Raw genomic sequence first — 20,080 nt, forward strand, 5'->3', positions numbered from 1 at the left:
CTGAAAGGAACATGAGTGTATAGAAGGAGACACGCCACAATGGAAGATATATGGATGTGAAAAAGTACAGTACACATGCTTTATTTGCACTAGTACATTGGAATGCTTCTCTTCACTGACTCCATCTAGCTGTCCTTAGCTTGGGAGTCACAGTGCAGGGTCTGCTAACGTGCAGGGCCCCTGGAACTGGGGGGTTAAGGGCCTTGCTCAAAGGTCTATGGCAGGGGCGTTGCTAGAGATTTTGGGCCCCATGAAAGCATATCATATTAGGCCCCCCAGTCCAAACCAATCCAGTTATTTTCCTAATTTTTTAGGGCCCCTGTCACTCAGGGGCCCTTGGAATCGTCCCAGCTTTCCTCCCCCTTACGGCGCCCCTGGCCCATGGACATGTGACTGTTCTGCTGAGGCTGGGGCTTGAACCAGCAATCTTCTGATCACACACAGAGCCTCTCGCCGCCTGGGCTTTGAAATGACTAACAGCCTCCAAAACACTAGAACAGCATGTACCAGAGATCTGAGTCATGCACACGCTGCTGAAGAGTGCATAGAAAGGATTCCTCTTTACACGCATTTTCTGGTTTATCTCCCCTATAATAAACAGTCACATATATGTGCTCTGCACGTCATCAAGTGATTAATTGTCGTTGTTGACACACAATAATAAAATGTGTCCTCTGCCTTTAACCCGTATGTAATATGGTAGTGAACTGCTATTATTTAGTGCCTAGAGAACAGTGTTTTGCTGGTGAAGGATTTGAACCAGCAACCTTCCAATCACATGTCCCTAACAATTAGACCCCCACTGCCCTGCAATGTAATATGCTTATTAAGTCAGTTCAGAAACAGGCAAACGTGTTTTTTTTTGTTGTAGGTATGTGAACACTCTTCAGAAGATCGTGCTCCTTTGTTACAAAGGTACGCATAAATTATTTTCACGTAACTTTACATTTATAATGCTTTGATTCAGGCCTAATTAAAATCTAAGTTTTTTATTAGGAAAATATGATTACCTCATGTGCTCAAAACAAAATGATATATTCCCAATATAATATACATGACAGGTTTCAAAGGTTTTATCCACTGATTTGCAGTGAATAATCATATAATTAATTGTTTTGAAAACAGTATTTCTTTAAAAGTATTTGATTAAGAAGAAAATATAGCGCACGAAATACGAAAAAGCGCCACAACAAACGAAAAACAGACGTTATTGCGTTTTACGTAATTCCAGTTGCACGCAGCGCTAGTTAAAATCTTAACCAGCTGTGTCTTTGTTATTGTACGTGCGCGTGGATAGAGGGCGACAGATGATTCGTGCACAATGTGCTGATGTTTAAATTAATGTCACCACAAGATGGCAGTAAAGCGTGACTAAATAGCCATGTAGGGCTCAATAGGCCTTTTTCACATTAAGCATCCACCCATCCACCCATCTACTTTTATACCGGCGTATAAGGCAAGGTAAATTCTGATGTTAATTAAAAAGTATGTAATCAATTTGACAACATTTTTTGGGGGGTTAAGTGCATGGTAATCTAATGAACTAGGTCGTTTTCTGGTGGAAATAAGTTACAGATGTATAGTTATATAAAAACGAAACTAACAAAAAGTCATTAAGTAGGTCTGTGTTTATTAGTCAGTTGCATTTATCCAGTCTGCATGCATTGGGGTGCTTGTCACAAAAAAAGTCCGATTTCTCTATACTTTACAATCCTCAAGTTTACAAAAAAGTTGTAGGTTTTATTTATAATCTGGATGAACTGGAAAAGACAAAAATATTCTATGTTACACCCCATGTGTACAGTAATCTGTAGTGATATGGAATCCAACAGCACAGCAAGAATATATTTAGGTTTCAGATTGCATATTTAGATTAAACTGGCATATTTATGTTTGTCTAAACTGTAAAATACCAAAGTAATTGCATTATTATGGATTTCACCGAAAATCTTAATAATAAAAAATTAGCAAATTGAAAATAAATGCCAGCTTTTATGAGACTGTGACATTTTTTTCAGGGTATTATGAAAAGGAAGCAAAATTATGGCTGTGGTAAAACAAATTGCCATAATGTCTCGATTGTCCTGATATGATAAAGGCTACCCAATTCTTTAAATCAGCCTCAGGGCAAAAAATACAAGGTCGATGATATCTAAATCGAGACTGAACATAATGTTACAGCATCTAAGATCTGTGACGACTGAAATGCAAAGCAAGTTTAACACATTCTGTTTCTGTGGCGCTCATTTACGAATGTTACTGCTTTTTAAGTATATAATTCTATTTTTTCTGTCCGCAATTCAACAGCAAACGATGCTTTATCATAATGTTGTGGATGAAATCTCATTAAGAGAAAAAGTCATAGTCTGTAACCTGCACAGGTAATTATAAATATTTGGAAGTTCTTAGATTTACATTGTAATTCTCGAGTTTTATTCCTCGTTTTGAATAAATGATGCATTTCAAAGCACATGATAACTTCCCAAATGTATAATACATACATTAGACTCAAGTAACTAATAAATTAACACAGCATTTCCCATGGAATAACAAGACTTTTAAGACATTTTCAGACACAGGCTTTTAATTTCGTAAAAAATAATATTAAATAAATAAATAAAACACACGTTTACATTGTAACGACATTCACAACATATGTCACACAACATTAATATTAAAACACAAGCTCTAGGCCTACAAATACCGACCGAAATGCAGGTTTTATTGACAGATAGGTAAAAGAAAATATATCAAATATTAAGACATATTCAAGGTATTGATAAAATAATGTTCACCATGGATAAATACGCATTGACATCCCCGCCGCTAAAACCTAACAATGAAATTAAAAGTTGGCAGCACAAATAAATTAGCCGATTTTACGATTTAATTAATCTAAATTGTGGTTTGCTAGATCGTTATCCATAAATTTCACACATCACTTTGTGACTATACATTTGCAGAAAACGATAACGTCAGGAGATTTAGAAATGTCAAAAAAACCGATCAATAGTTTAACATACCCCTACATTTGACACAATAATTACTAAAAGCTAAATATATCTGTACATTGATATTTTTCGTAATTAACAAAAATAGATTAAGAAAATGTGTAGGGAAAAAAACTTAAACGAGGGTATTTTGGTTTGTTTCATTAAACTGTGCTTTAGCGTAGCGTTTGAAATGATCATTTCAATGAAAGGTACCTATGGACCATGATATTTGGATAAAAACTGATTTATCCTACTGGCAATTTTGGAAAAAAAAAATATTGACTAAATTTGTTAATAAAAGGTAAGGATTAATTCAACAGTGATTGGATTCATCGTGGCCTTAATCATGAAAGTACACTGATTGCATGCAATGTCGGGTTCAATGGTCATGTCAAAATATAGGCTAGCCTACAAATAAACAAATATTCGACTTATGTCAACTTCCCTTATAAAAGAAAGAATTCGGAGCGCACCAGGGGCGGCGAGGCCCGTTCGTTGAGGCCGCACCGTTATCATCTAACTATGTGAATAGAAGCTGTAGTAACCAACGTCCTTAGCGCAGTTCTTCTCGCATTCCCGAGTCGGTAACATTTCACTTTTCAACGGGGAAGCCGTTTCCGACACCGGCGTGGCCGACGGTGAAATACGTCTTCTCTTGGCCTGTTCGAATATCCCAGAGTCGCTCGAATCAATAGATTTTATTGATGAAGGCGTCTCTGTCCAGCTGGATTCCGACAGGTCTTTTGGCTTGGCGTCTTCGGAGGCACCCAGCGGAGATCTTTCCGTTGCCAGCGTGTCTCCTTCATCCACCACGTAGTTTGAGGCGCTAGTCCTGCTCCCGGCAGAATTTGGTGGCCAGCAGGAAAGAACCGAGCTCGATTTGCTGCAGTACTGAGGTGGCGTACGGGCGCCCCACCCTGAGGGGTCGGCGTAATAGCCCAGAGGTCTACCAGAGCACCCTGCAGCGGGGAGTGGAAGTGCCTTTACTCCAGCAGCTGCGTAAGACAGCAGGGTGGCCGCGTTACCGGCAAAATCAGCAGCGGCGGCAGCGTCGTATGCCGAGGTGGCAAAGTCCAGTCGGTTGTTGGCAGGGGTGACAAACCATCGCTGCGGGGAGGCCGCTGCGGTCTCGTCGGCTTGTTGCGGGGACAGCAAGCTGTTGCTTAAAGGGACGCTGCGGTCCGTGCCAGGACCGGTCCCGGTGCCAGGGTGGAAGCGGGATTTGGCATAAGTGCTGACAAACTGGTCCTGAAGGAAGGAACCAGCCATGGCATATCTCGCACTAGGCACGATCTGAGAGCGAGGCGAGTCACCAGGCGACGGAGTCAACCGATCAATGTCGCAACCTGTGTAGATGCTGAATAAAAAAACACACAAAGACGCCAAATTACACACACTTAGTAAATGTGCGTATATGTTTTACGTGTTGCATAAGTTGATGGATGACGAAAGTATTATACTGACAAACTGTTAAGCTGAAAACGGTTTAATGATAATCACGTTACTTTGTCGTGACAACGTTTATTGAAATTGTAGTTTCAAATTATTTAACTCAGTTTCTTACTTTATTACCTCCATTTAGGCTACAATACAGGCTATAAGAAATATATTTTATATCTATTACGTCACACGACAAACAAAGCATTGTATAAACGTCTTTGACAGATCCTTTTGTGTCAGATACATTATTCTTTTATACTAGAGATATTTGTGCAGATATTGTTTTATCCAACTAAACTACCCAATTTAATTTTGATGGCATTGTCTTTCGTTTACATGAATGAATGACCGGACTGAAATATTGTTCATTAATACTTAACTTTAAATATTAAAGAAAAACACAGCCATATTTTATAAAGGCATATAAATTTAAGCAAATTAAACGGCTTTAAAGGCTGCGGAGTCTTTCCCCAAGTGTCGGGATGTATATTCGCAGCAAAAACATTAAAAACTTTCTTAAATAGAACAAGACATTAGTTAATAAGCATACACATGCAGTTAAAAGAATATACTTAATTTTCCATATGTGAATAATACCTATAATTAAAGACGGATACAACTCTGTGTGTGGCATCATTATTATGTACATAATAAGCAAACGCTGTTTCAAAATCATTTGGAATGCACCGGTTTTCACTTTGTGTTGGTGTTTATAAGTATCCTTTAAGAAAATAAAGCCTGTAAAACTATAGGCTGTTTAATTAATGCAGTAGGATTCTTAAGGTTTACTTATTATTATCTCATTCATTGGATCATTTTACAATTTTATCATAGAGAAATCCAAAATTCGTGTGTTTCATCTCAGATCATTATTAGGTTAGTAGTGTAAAGTGTTAATCCTTTTTTTCCATTGGGCAACAATGTTGTGTTACCCGCATTTTAATCTATTTGAAACACTATCAGAAAGCATTATTAATGAACGCCAAGTCAGTTACATGTGTATGACAACAATGAAAAAACAATGAAACAAAGAATCGCACGCCATAAGCATTTCTTACGTATCGTAGTTATCCCGAAAACCCTTTGCAAATGGATTGTGGTCGATTTTTAACTGTGTGATCTGTAAAGAAGGAGAGGAAAAATGCAATGAATTTAAAATTATTAGACATTTTATACAAGTTAATATGTTTAAAAACTAATAAACGTAAATAGTTTTCTTACATCGGTATTCTGGTAGGCGGTGACGGCGATGAATTGCGTTTCGGGGAAAGTGAACGTTTGCACTCGGCCGGGTTGGCTGGAGTCCTCCGTCCCGTCCTCGTTTACTTCCACCACATGCAACCTAGGCTGGTACTTGTGGAGGGACTGCAGAACGACCATCTGCGGAGAGCAGCCGAGGAGACGGGGATAAAAAAAGACGTAGGTGTTAACGACTGTCACATCCTTTTCAGTCCCTTTCGCGAGCACAGAAAAGGGTGTCCATACTTTCAGGCCACTCGCTTGGCGAACCGTAATATGGCATAGTGTGAAAATCTGAATTTTCACGTCGCATCTTTTTTTTTTATTTTTTGCTCAAGGAAATACTGGTTTGCTATGGCGTTGTGAGATGCGATTTTATTTTTATGGAAATATATAAATCATTCCGATACATTATAAATAGGCTGCTTATATTACACAGCATACGCGCATTTCTGAATTTTTAATTTGACAATAAAACGCTAGGCCTACGTAATAGCTTATGTGTCATTTCCAGATTTTGAAGAGCCGAAGCTTACCTGTCCTGTATTATTTGAGGCGCCTTTATTGTTTGTTAATTTAAGTTTTCCAAAGGAAATTTCTTGGCGCATCCAGTGGGCGCCGGTGTTCGGGGAATCTGGGTGCATGTACACCCTGTTTCCTGGAGGGCAACATTATAAGGAAAATAGTTATTTACCTTTTTTAAAAACAAAAAAAAATACTGACATTAGTTATTAGCTCGTTTCATTATTTAAGGGAAGATGCGAAGTAAGGTTTATCATGCTTGTTTTCACACAGAAGGGGTGATTTTATCAGCGCTACGTGAGCGCTGACTCTCGACTAAATAATCAATATCGCCACCGCACGCACAATTCGCAACTATACTTGCTTAAAAACTTAATTAGGAGAACTTGCCTGTTACATTTGTATCCGCTTTACCACACGGAACCCACTTTCCTCCTTGAAATCTCCAGTGGTTGGGGTCGGCAAGAATTACATCCACAAAAATATTGTAATGAGCCGTCGGGTCCAGACCAGAAATATTAAAACTAAGAAAGGGGAACATTCGCCTAGAACAAAATGCGATTAAACAAATTGTCAGTCGATTGTAAAATATACCGACACTGCCCAAGATAATTCGATCGATAAATATTTTTGAAATACGAAATATATTCATTTAGAGCAGAGGAATTAAGCACAAATCATTTAAAACTAAATATTGTTATTTTTATGCATTACGTATTTGAAAACATCCGACGAATCTTCAGGTAATTTACTCGGCATTTTTATTATTATTAAACTGATGATAAACGAAGCATTTACAATTTTAAAAGTAATATTTTCCCAAAATAATGTTGTAGATACAGAAGACTACGAGAACAACAGTAACAACAACAAAACAACAACAACAACAATAATAATAGAACGAAAAAATGAACAACTACTACAAATGCAATAAAAACGGTTAATTTTGTGTTTACTCACCTTCCTTGCTTGGTGATTATCATTTCTGTCTGATGTCTGTGAAACTTCAGCCACAGAGCCCTGTTGCACAGATAGACTTGAGCTTTTCCAGGCACGAGCCCAGCTTGTGTCGAGGAGAACTGGTAAAAAGCCCCCCCTTGGTAAGTGTGTCCATACTGTTGCGCGTAAGGGTAACCCGCTGTTGGGTAGCCTTGCGGAGAGGTGTTGGTCAAAAGGCTGTTGTACGCTCCATTGGTTATCACCGGGTGATGAGGCATATAGCGGTTCGGACTCCCGATTGAAAAGGCGGGATGCGTTGGTCCGTGTTGACTCGGATAGGGGAACATGGCACTAGGAGACGCAGACACTGGCTGAGGCTGGTTGGATTGAGACAGGAGATACCGTTCTGCTGCAGATCCATCGAAATTGTGACGAATTTCAGAGACTCCTTCCAGAACAGGAGAGAGTTTGCTTCTCTGGACGTCCCCCGGTGCGTCCTTGGAGTCAGGAAAATTGTCTCCCTCCGACTGATTCGTCATCCCACTGGAATTTTTTTTCAGAGGTGAACTACTCTCCAGGTTGTCACTAGCGGACATAACAGGGTGGTCTTGTATGGCTAGCTCGGATCCGTCTGAGTTGGGAAAACCACTGCCCACATTCAGAAATTTCTTGGAGAGCATGATGGACGGCGAGATACAATGCCCCAGCTGCATAGCTCGGTTACAAACGGCGACTCACGCAACCTTTGTGAAATATCCACTCGCTTAACTCAACGCCCCACAAATCGAGTTAGAGAGAAAACGCCTTCCTGCGGTTTTAACTAGCTTTTCAGTTAGACGACAAATGAGCCAATTGACACTACGCTGCAATCAGGAACGATTCGCTTTTGATCTTTCTGCCAGCAACGCTAATGAAACGACTTTTGCTATTGGTTAGCCCGTGACAGTAATTTAATTAGACAGACTTTAATTAGGATAATCATCTGAGCCCTCATTTCAATGTATATAGCAAACATCAAGAGATGCTTCTGGATGCGATAAGGTCGTTTTGGTCCTCAGTTATGTATACACATATATAAGTGACTTTCAGCTATATGTATTTCCAGTAGTTTGGCAATTTAGTAGGACTATCTCAATGTCAGTACTAGTATTTTATGTTCATGTTCGTAGGATATGAAAGATAAAACTCTAAAATGGTAGGTAAAATCCTTGTATTGTGGACGATTTGTTTACTGACATTTCTTAGATTTTTGTATACTTTTTATGATTACAGGGAAATATGTGTTTGTTCATTTAGCAGAAGTAGCGAAGTGTGTTGACCATGCAGTGAAACGACAATTTATTATTAAAACACCGAATATGACAGCTAGTGGTCATGCCTTAAAATGCTTGTGATATAGCGTGAAATCTCTCAGTACCTTTAAAGATAGGTTACTGGTCCCAGGACAAATAAATATTTAATGCAAGCAGGCTACTTAGACGTATGACTGAAGAGGGTCTTCGTACCAAATGCATTTGCCAAATGAATACTTATATCATCGTAACAAATGGCACCTTTTTATTATCAAATCCTGCAAAAAAAGTCATGTTCAAAGAAATGTTAAGCAGTAAGTAGAATATTATATTCAAGTGCAGTTACAGCGGCAGATTAATCGGAATACACGGTCACATTTAAATCACTTTGCATGAATTTCAAAATCATTTATGAGTTTGCTAAATATAGACATAAATAGCGAAAGTCCGTAACCTGGACCCGGTATTTGTTAACGGTTTGAGTGCCTCCGGTATTCCCGCACAGCGCATTATTTTCTTCAGCATAAACGTAAACATTTTGTGTATTCAGATTTAATCGAAATCACGTCCAAATGAGTACATCCGAATATTTTCAATTTGTCAACATAGTCAACTAAAGCTGGTATTCTTTAAGTTTAATTCATTTCTGGGGGGAAATAATACTCGAGGGAAAACTGCATGTTCTCAGCACGATATGGGCCAATTATTTTTATGAGCGAGAGACTTCATGATGTATAGGGGACTGTGACAGAATCCTTGCCAAAATCCCGGAAAACAGACTGCAGTCCATCCCTCGCCATAGCCTCTGGTTTTATTGTGGATTTTAAGTGCGGTTACCTTAAAATGTATTACGATTGCGCTTAGACATGCTCAAGATAAGCATGTTGTTCCATTTAAATATGGAAATAATAATGTAAGAATGGCCCCTGGACCTTAAGAGAAAAATATGATGCATGTAAAAAATTTTTACATACACGCAAATATATATGAGTGTGCGTGTAAATGAGCACCTGCTAATTACTAAAGTTGGACCTTCTTGTGTGTGATGTAAGAAAATAAATCATGCATATGGCTTTAACGCAGATGTTTCACGGTGATGTTTAATTTCGGGAAAAAATGATTTATCACCTCTAGGAATGTCTAATACCTGTTGAGTAATAGTAATGACCGTTATAGACACAACATGATTTTTTTTTCTTGGTTGAGGCATAAAAACACGGAAACGAAGTCTGGCGATTTTAAGCATGTTGGATGTGGGTTTTGTTTATATAGTTACGCATTCGCTTTATTGCGCTTGCCTGTTGTAGCCTATATATTTAGTTTTGCGCTACAGGCCGTTATAAAATAGACTTAGTAGGCTTTGTGGGCAGTATATTTAATTGTGAAACCAAATATTTAAAATCAAAGACACGAAACTGAGATTAAATGTGGAAACCTTTATACGTATTCGGTGTAAAAAGCAGCAAACTGCAATAGACAGGCATGTCGCAAAAAAACAGCAAGGCCCAGAATAAGTTAAAAATAATGACAATTTAAAAAGACCATCAATGACACTTTACGGCTAGACAAGTTTCCCAATTCTATTTTCACAATATCACACTGCAGGTGTACAGGGAGAGGCAAATGCATTTTAATGCAAGATCTTGACACGTAATTTTGCATATTTGCATTACATATGTCTTTTGATGTACATTTTCTTGCCTAAATAAACATCAAAACAAAATGACAGGATAACAGAAAATTCTGATTCAGTACAGCAACGTCAAAATAGGCACAGTACTGGGAATCATCAGTGCAATACTGTACACTGCTGATAAGGACATCAAGTCTATTTGCAAGACAAGGTTCTGTCCTCATAGACGGCCCTGCTTCAGTAAACATTTTAAAATGGATTCACCCTAACAGGATATGAACCCACACAGAGACATGAGATTCACTGCGGGAGCCCCACATCCAACATATTGCGGGCAATATCAGAAGTCGTCGCAGCCTCCATTGCAAAAGATCGTCGCATCCTGCAAGAAAAACACGAAAAAATATCAATGAAGAGGATGGAAGGGAAGGACCCAATAATATGCACATTGGTTAATACGCTTGAATTAATTATCACTATTGTACTACTTTACTCAGGTTGGCCGCCGACATCAACGAAACGGTTTGATTAATGCATCCTTCACATGCAGGGCTCGAGTCTCTGGCTGCGCATTCTGGGTGGTGACAGACGACAGCTTTTGCATCTTTTATTGTATGACTCACGCAGTTTGACAGTCCGCGTTAGATAACTAGATATAACTATAGTAGCACAGAAAATCAACTCCAAGGATATATCAACCTGTCTCCTTTTTTTTTTCTTCCCTGTGCTGGAAAAATGAAACGTGCAAGATCCATTGCATTTACAGCCTTGCAATGATCCTGCCAGAATAATTAAGCCTTTTTTTTTTTTTTTGTGAAACGTGCAAGATCCATTGCATTTACAGCCTTGTAATGTTTCTGCCAGAATAATTAAGCCATTTTTGTGATTTGTATTGAATAAACTGTGGGGCGACACTTTGGGTAAGGGAGGTGCAGAATAAAAACATATTATCTGGCAAGAGTCAGGTACAATCCTAACCCCCAGGCATTCCAGTGAGCTGCTGTGTGGGGGCTGGAGGACTCATGTCCTGTTCAACTGCAGTCTAAAATCAGCTCAGGTCGAGCTACTTTCCAGTGAAGAACTGGCACACTGGAGCAGTGACGACCAAACTCGCCAAGCAGCACTGGCTACGCAGACAAGGCCTCAGATCTCAGCCAGCCCCGGTGTCTCCTTGCCGGCCTGACAGTGACACTGCGGTCACCCACATCACTTCCCCTCTTCAGCCCCCCCAGTGGAAGTTTGAAAGCATCTGTCCGGGCAAGTCACAGATGAGAGAAGACTGGCACAATGGTGACACTGAGAAATGTACAGTCTAATGTGCTTCACAAATGGTCACACGATCAACGACGAAAAAGTACACGGCTGGTTTTTTTTTTACCCACAGGTACCTCTTAGTAAATATTACATTCATTAATTGTTACAGCTGTTGGATAACATCTGCATACACATCCTTCATGGGCAGTGAACAGCTGTGCCACAAAACACAAATCAACCGGGTCCTGTCCACTTATGTAGTGATTTTATGGTTTAAACAAATGACTTTCTGAATGGCAACAGTGACCTTCATGGTATAGTACCTGGAATTTTCCCAAGAAAGTACCGGAAAGTGCCAGTGTCATGGCACTTGAGGTCATTCTTCCTGAGACATACAGCATTCACAAATCATGCTCGGTCCGTATAATTAGAGCCTTAAAAAAATATATAATATAAATGAACAGCAAGAAAGTGATGTCATAACCATCCGTCACATGACCATCTCCAATACGGCTTCCTGTTCGGGCGGCCGACGACAGCCGAACGCCACATCGTGCTGAAATTATGTGTAAACACAGAGGCCTGAAAGTGTGAAATTCGGGGGTGTCCTGTTACTCAGGTTCTGCAGAGAGGTGGAGGGGCTGCCGTCCTAATGATGAGGCTTACATCTGCGAGGCTAACGAGAGAGGTCATTACCCGCGGTGGAATAAGGTCCAGTAATCTATTCTCCTGAAACACACAAGCATGGACTTGCCTGTGCCCAATCAAAGCAGGCGGCCATCTACCACTCATTACAGGATTATTGTTCACTTTTGGGCATTATCATATAATAAGTAAACAAGGCTCTTTTTTTTTTTTTTTAACTGCTCACGAGGTAAACCACTGAGTGGCAGGTTGCCCTCCATGCGCGTTTGCTCCAGCGCTCTGCACATATTAGCCTGCTCTGTGGTCAAAATCACCCAGGAGCCAGTGTCATCATTAATGGCAAGACCGTTCCATCCCTCAGGACCTCTTTGTGTGTGTTAGAGAGGACTTAACTACTCAGTTTGGGCATAAACAAAGGCTGGTGAGTCTGGATGAAGGGCAGGCTCAGGCACCGATTTAGACGCCTATATTAGCGACGGGCCCCCTATATAAAAGGGGGGCTGGGCACCAAAGTTGGCTGGCAGGCCTATTTTTTTTTCACCACAGAAATTTGAAAATAAATTCAAATGTCCACCCCCCTAACCATCCAGTCCACATCACTGCTTAGCCAGTACAGGATGATGGTGGAAATAAATTAAAAATTAATTAAAAATTAAATTTAATGAAAATTTGAAATTGCCACGTAGTGTATATACACGGTCATACATGCATACATACATATATGACCACACCACAGGATCAGATGGGCGACTTGTTTAATTGGCCAGGACCAGGCAATTGCTTTGGTCCTCATCCCAGAACCAAGCCCTGTACCAGCATCGATCAGTGCGGGGACGTCGATAACGGGCTCGAACACAGCACAGCTGCAAAATGTCAGGCTGGTCGGTAAACACCCCCCCCCCCTCCCCAAAAGCAGAGGCCTAATATTCTGCACATCCTGCACCTGCATATGCACCTCTGGCTCCGTGCCAGAGTCCTTAATGAAAGACGCTCCCGCCAGTCGCACGGTCACTGACAGACGTTTTGACTCAGGGGCGACACGTCTGCTTGCCAGCCCGCGTCCTCCTCTGCCGGACGTTCGACCCATAAAAGGCGTCGCTCCCGGCCAGATCCGATTCTCCGCCGTACCTTACCACGCGTCCGCCGCTGCCGCCATTCCTGGCCGGTCACTCAGGGCGGGGCTGAAAGAGAGCGTGAGCCTTGGGGATTTACCTAATGCCCAGCACTGTCACTATCAATGACGTGACCAGGCACGGAAAATGACAAGAAAATTACAGCCAGTGAGGATCCGGAGACCGGGAACGCTGCCCCAGTCAGATGCGATTGCTTTATCCGACTATAGAATAGCCCCTCTCATGTCGGATGGATAAACATGTGGCTGTCAGAGCAGCGGTGAGGGCTGGGTACTCACAGCGCTGAACCCAAAAGCGTATGGTCAAGGTTATTAGAGATTCATGACAGGTAGTGGCTTATATTACAGTGTCACTAAAATTTTCATGGGGATGCATTCAAGATGGCATCTAAGTTATTTATATGTTGTTTGCCAGATGTCACTTCAGCAGCTGTACCTATAAATCAGCGCAAAGTCTTTTTTATTAAGTTGAAGGAAGTGTGGCAGGATGGTCCGCTTCTTATTAAAAGAATTTGCTTAACTGCAGCTTTGTTTAAACCGAATCTGAACATGACCTCTCACCCCTGTTTCTCCCGTCCCCCCCCCAGGAAGAATCAGGGTGCAGCATGGAGAAAAAGGCAGCTGGTGGTCTACAGAAGGCTGCCTGGGCAGTTGTGGCTTTTAAACCCTTATTAGCTGCCCCCCCCCCCCCCCCCCGAAGCATGGCCATGGTGTCCCGGGGGGGGCACTTTCTTTTCTCTCATAATTATGCCTGCAGAAAAAAAGAATCACAGATGAAATCACAGACAAAAAAATTAAAGAATGTTTCGTGTGACTATCCATTATTGTAACAATTTGATACACCTTCGTGACAATGCAAGACATGTGACCATTCAGTTTTCTGGCTAACGCACGGCAGATTGCCTTTGTATGAGTTTCATTATGACATCACAGAACGTGTATTCACCAGGTGCTCCACTATTAAATCACCACCAATGACAAACACTGCATTTAAAAGCCATGAAAACGCCGCTTAGGGATTACAGAAGGTCTGAGGTCCTGCGTGTGCTGCTGTGATTTACCCATGACTGCAATGACCTGTCATTGTCACCCAGTTAAAAGGTATACCCATAACAGCAGTAACCACTTACAGCCACTTGGTTATAATGCCCTAGAGTGGAGACTACTGACCATTTGGTATGGTGAGAGAAAAAAAAACAATTTTAAACCAGATTACTCAGCTTTAGCACGACAGTAATGTATACCAGAAAATTGTATTTGCGTTAATACATTATTTATAAGAATATAAGTATATTACAAGTACAAAAGCACAGAATACAGTTCAGGTTAAGCTAACTCACAGCTTAGATTTAGTACCCAATACAGAAAAGTGTATTTTAGGTCATTAAAATGGCCCATATTTTTTTTTTACCTTTGTATTTAATACGTAACAGTAAAATGCATAACATTATCGAGTGCCGTCACAGCAAACGGTCGCGATGCGTCCCTCCGCCCATTCGGCGACCCCAGAGGTGCACGGCTTGATGGCGTGGCGCTGTGGATGGAGTTTAGGAGCACGTCTGGGTCACCACATCATACAGTCACAGGCCCGGCCAGCACGCCCTCCCCCCCCCCCCCCCCAGTCCTCAGCCCAGAGAGACTAATTAAAAAGGGAACGTGGCCTCTCTGAGTAATCAGCCCCCTCCATTAGAAGAGGCTTTTACTGTGTATAGATTTATAAGCGTGTCCTGTAGCCTGATCATGGTGTAAAATCATAACACACTAATAATAATCATGGTCTGGGCCTGATGATGCTTAGAAACACAAACAAAACTGACCTTAAAATTCAAAAACTTAATTACAAGACACAATACAGAATTTGTTAATACACCTAACTCTGAATAAATATTAACCCGTTTCATTTCAGCGTATAAATGTAAGGGTTTAAGTTTTAAGCAGTGATTGCGGCTTTACGTATGCAAATGTCTTTCTGTGTTTTAATATCTCCCAGCGTGCATATCCATATTTCGGCTGCATTTTTTTTCCCTTCCATCCACAGTTGGCTCTCGGATGAAAGCAGAAGCCCCGCTATTGGGCCAAATGTTATTTACATGTGTTATTCCTGCTGTCTTTTTCTCTGGACCCCTCAAATAAATGTTTTTCAATTAACACTTTTATACACAAGGCATTCAGATGCGGTAGCTGGGAAGGAGACGATACAACATAGAAATCCCAGGCCGCTTCGATATATGAAAAAAAATTACAGCACAACTATGATACAACTGTTCCGTCCATTTGGTATATATCTCCCCTCCCCGCTTAATTCTGTATTGTGTTTCACAATTTCAGCTCCCCCTTCCCAACTATAATTTTCACCCCCAATAAAAGGATTGTTTTGATATAAAGTAACAACGACAAAGAACAACTTAAACAAAACAGGTAGCCCCCAATCCGAAGGGGAAAAATGCAAAATGCGAAATTCGAAAGGATCAGTGTTAAATGTTGTGATAGCTAGACTGAGAATAAGAAGGATGTGGGGATGACTCTCTTTGATTTATTAATGTCGCGTTACGTTCCTCCATGCAACAACCTGGATTGCACAAAGCACATCTCAAAAATCATAAGCATCTATACTGCAAAAAATAAATGATAATGATAATAAAATGAGGTGCTGAGTCATCCTATGCAGACTGCCCCCTGACTTGTGCCCTGTGCTTCCTGGGAAAGACTCCAGGCCCACTGCGATGCTGTACTGGTTGGGCGCTTACAGACTATTGATGGGGCTCTGAGTCCCCAGTATGTCGTAACGGTGTACCTTTAACAGTGCCAGCAAGGAAAACAGGGTGTCTAGCATATTAGATACCTAGCATAAGTTCAGACACCACGATCCACAAATGGACTAAAAAATCCAGCAATCAGGCAGGCTGAGACTCCATACTTCAGTCTTGTGAGATAAACGCCTATCATGTAAAGCTTGATAAATAGGTGAAGAGTATGAGAACACGGTCTCAAAAACTGTGACTTTTATCACCTGCAAATGACCGATTATCGACTGTCCGACGTGTCGCCGGGTCTCGTTAAAAATTAAGGGGCCCGCATGACCACGGGGGCGGCGGCCATTCTGTTCCTCCTGCTGCCACGAGCTAGAACCCATCCGCAGCTAAAGAACATCAGCCTGCATCCCCGGCGTGCCCACGGCATGAAAAATTCAAGAAAGCTGTACTTTTTAAGGCCATTTCCCATGAAAGGCGCCGGTCGGACCGCGCTGACTTATGACGGATGAATAGGATTGGACTGTTGTGATTGTGGCCTTGATGTTTGTAACGTCGGAATTATTTATAAAACATCAATTTGAGCTTAAGAAGAGAGATGGAGTCCGGTGTGTGCATTTCTGTTCCGGCCCCTCAGAGAATTTCTATTTATTTGGCCTGAAATGTAGAGGATTTAAAAAAAAAAAACAGGAAAGTCTCTGTGAAGCATGTCTGTGAAGGGGGTCAAAATGATATGGCGTTTCTCACACAACTCAGACACTGCTAGAGCTCTGAAATCTGCATAAGATATTTACGCCAAAATAAAAGGCGAAGAGCTTTGCAGTTCGGGGAACTTTTGCGCTACGGAACAATGATCGCCAAAGAACAGCATCCCATAGCTGTTTGTATGCAAACAGAGCAAAGCGTTTTATTTTATTTTGCTGTTTATGCTAAGATGACAATTCAGAGGCGAAATTCGAAATTTGTCCACTGGACCCCTAGCATACCATGTTTGATTGATCTTTACCTCATCAAATTATTACTATTTATTACCGACTTTGTTCATTAATGAAGAGGGGAAATTGAATGAATACAATGGCTGAGGTGCCCCTGACGAGAGGTTTGGGAACCAAAGCTGTGTTTTTCGAGCCGTCCGTCAAGATATCAGTAACTTTTCTGGAGAGAAGAAGAAATTCTTGTTATTTTGTATAGTGTATTCATTTGCATGTAATTTAATAGTGATTTTTTTTTTTTTACTAAATGTACACTTGGTACAGGGACAAATAGCTTTAAACATTTTCTTTGATGACTTCCACAGTAATGAATGTGGTTACTCCTCTGATGCATTTTACATGGCAAAAAACAATCTCAAGCCCAGTTCTAGTAAGAGAATGAAGGAAGGAAATTTCTGTTGGAGATGCTGAATGCAAAGGCCATATAAGTGTCCCCGTTACATGAGCAGACAGGACTGGAAGGTTGGCATGGTTCTCATTGGCAACGCAGCGTGAAAAGTCAGGCTGACCGATTAGCGGCTGTTGCCTGGTCTCGTTTATCGAGGTAACGTGAGATCCAGGAGAAAATTCCTAAAGGGTACCAGCGTTGCCCACTGACGGAACGTGACGCAAGCATCCCACGGCCTTCCTCCCTGAACCGGCAGGCCGGCACCCGACGTGCGCACGGTTTACAGGACCGTACGCAACTGGATACGTTAGTTCCTCAGAGCATCGGATCTGCTCCGAACGCGGAAGCCGAACTTTCGCCCGGAAAAGCATCCGGTCGCACGAGTGGAGCCCGACCGCAGTACAGGGAGCCCTGAGCCAATTTCCGCATGTCGCACGGTGTCTCTTGGTCGGCCTCCCCGTGGCAAAGTGAAATGGAATTGCGTCTCACATTCACAGACAGCTCTGCGAGGGTGATAATAGAACCGCTCCCTGCTGTCTGTAGGCAGGAAATAGGAAACTGACATATGGGGCTTGGAAGCAAATAGAAAACGAAAAAATGTCCAGGCTGAAAGTGGAGGGGGGGCGGGGGGGGGCAGCGCACACATGAATCCAAAGGTTAATGATCATTCTGGAATTCGAGTCAGGGAACTCAGCTAAGTTAAGAGGCTAAGTTCAAAAATCCCAGGTTGGGTATTTTTTTCTTTTTCCTTCTGTCGCCCCCGCTGCCCAAACAGTGAATAAAATGTCAGTATCTCATTACTTGCTCACGTCAAAAAGAGAGGCCACTTAAGGGGACTAACACGTGTGATCATATTACTCAGGCAACAGATAAATAACCTCTGCAAATCAGGTCTTACTCGACACGCGTGAGACATTTAAATGATCTTCGGGTCCTTGGTTTTGCATTCAGAAAGTTATACTAAAAACCGCTATAATAATTATTAATAACTATAAATTCATCTATATAAACAAAGCAAAAAGCACAATAATAATTTTTTTTTTTTTTTTTAATTCTCACCCAGGAAGACGTCCCTCTGAGGAATAGGCTGTGAGATGTTAGTAACCTTCTTTCGATGCATGGGGTCAGATCCATAGTCTGCAGCGATGGTACTCTCCAACAGGCCCACCATAGCTCTGTGGATCCCTGCAGTGGGGCCCTGGTCTGTTTTACCGTCCTTCCTAGCCCCTTGATGGGCAATCTCTCCTGCTTCCTCTGAGTGAAATCTTGCCCACGAGGAGGATGAAGACCTCTGTAGGACTCACAGAGCATGAAGGATTATTAAGCGCAACATCGGACTAAAAATAAAATAAGGCGCCTTTAGCTTCCCGCTATCGTTGGAGGGCCACATCGTTAGGGGCGACGTGTGCGTTAACAGAGGATAAAGCCAGCTCTCAGCTTTTCATCCCGTTACCACACCTTGACTGAGTCACTTTTTACCCTTTCATCACTCGACACTGATTTCTCAACCCTTTAAATATCAATTAAAACAGCAGCGGACCTCCAGGCTCGATCAGGAAGCAATTTGCGGAGTGTTAGACGCCGCTGAGCCTTTTGTTAACATTTTCTTTTTTCATATACTTTTTTCCCCTCTTCACAGCGAAGGTATTTGACTAAGCGGGTGACAACTGCTGAAATAGACAAAGGTGTCATCACAAAATGGCCGCCGCGATGCGGAAGACCTCGAATGCTGAGGGCTAGCTGCTGTGATGCCAGTGCATCAACAAAGAAGGAAGCTGCTATATTATGTAAACATCCGTGTATTATGTTATATATACATACTCAGTGTCCAGTTTATTAGGAACACCTGCTGGTCAACGCAAATTAAGTGCAGTAAGTCAGGTGGTTACAATTGAATACAAACAGAAGACTGACAGGGTCAAGAGCTTAGAATGTGTTAGAATGGCTAAGATTTATGTTCTAAGTGATTTTTAACATGGTGTAATTGTTGGTGCCAGACGTGGTGGTTCCAGCATCTTATAAGCAGTCACCTTCCTGGGATTTTCACACACTACTGTGTCTATGGTTTACAGAGAGCGGTGCGATAAGCAAGAAACATCCAGCAAGCGGCAGTTTCTGTGGCCAAAAACACCTTGTTAATGAGAGAGGTTAGAAGAGAGCGGCCAGACTCGTTAAAGCTAACGGGAAGGCCACAAGTGCAAAATTAACAGCTCAGTCCAACAATGGTATGCAAAGTGGCAACTCGGAACACACAGCTTGTCTAGCCTTGAAGCAGTTCTGGAGGCAAAACGAGGTCCTACCCATCGCTAGCTTGAGGGTACCTAACCACATGGCCACTGAGCATATATACACAAACCATTCCACATCCTTACCTCTCTGCCTGCTCAGGTCCATGCTACATTCTCGCAAGACGCCTGGCTGCATTGCCTTATTTAAGGCTGCAACCCTAAAACAGAGAAAGTTGGGAGGGGGAACGCAGACCTTCAAAATCCAGAATTGATTCATAGTCGATATTTTTGATACGTGTGCTTGTTGCCGACATCATTAACAAGCATCTACATTTATAAAACCCACATTTGCCACATTTACCATGCCTTTATTTAGCATTAACAACATCTTTATTAATGATGGGTATGAAAAATATTTTGCCCACACAAAACAAACGAACGTGCCAACAGGGATTGATGACTAAACATGAAATTGTGGACGTTACTTGGATAGGCGTGACTGTAATGTACCTAGGAAGCTGTCGCTCATGCAGTAAAGTTGACTGAGGCCATTACTACCTTCAGTAGTAAGCATTTACCAATCATTACCAAGCGAGCAGACACTCCCATATCTTGTGGCCATCAAGTACCCAT

At 41.6% G+C, this 20,080-nt stretch overlaps 1 protein-coding gene across 1 annotated transcript; it reads right to left on the reverse strand.

The window, feature by feature from the left end:
• Positions 1–2,528: 2,528 nt before the first annotated feature.
• On the reverse strand, positions 2,529–7,965 carry tbr1b (T-box brain transcription factor 1b). Its single transcript, XM_023794119.1, has 6 exons — positions 7,155–7,965; positions 6,585–6,739; positions 6,209–6,330; positions 5,655–5,813; positions 5,492–5,553; positions 2,529–4,350 (listed from the first exon to the last, which is right to left on the reverse strand). The coding sequence occupies exons 1-6, from the start codon at positions 7,844–7,846 to the stop codon at positions 3,510–3,512; spliced, it is 2,031 nt and encodes a 676-aa protein (XP_023649887.1). The 5' UTR covers positions 7,847–7,965; the 3' UTR covers positions 2,529–3,509.
• Positions 7,966–20,080: the final 12,115 nt, after the last annotated feature.

This window comes from Paramormyrops kingsleyae, chromosome 1 (genome assembly GCF_048594095.1).
Source record: "Paramormyrops kingsleyae isolate MSU_618 chromosome 1, PKINGS_0.4, whole genome shotgun sequence".
Classification (NCBI taxonomy): domain Eukaryota; kingdom Metazoa; phylum Chordata; class Actinopteri; order Osteoglossiformes; family Mormyridae; genus Paramormyrops; species Paramormyrops kingsleyae.

Excerpts from the sequence above, each read along its gene's own strand:
- tbr1b (XM_023794119.1), bottom strand. The coding sequence starts at position 7,846 with ATGCAGCTGGGGCATTGTATCTCGCCGTCCATCATGCTCTCCAAGAAA. Across the intron at positions 5,814-6,208 it reads CCTCAAATAATACAGGACAG|ATGGTCGTTCTGCAGTCCCT; the intron begins GTAAGCTTCGGC and ends TGCTCTCCGCAG. Across the intron at positions 5,554-5,654 it reads CCGCCTACCAGAATACCGAT|ATCACACAGTTAAAAATCGA; the intron begins GTAAGAAAACTA and ends CCTTCTTTACAG.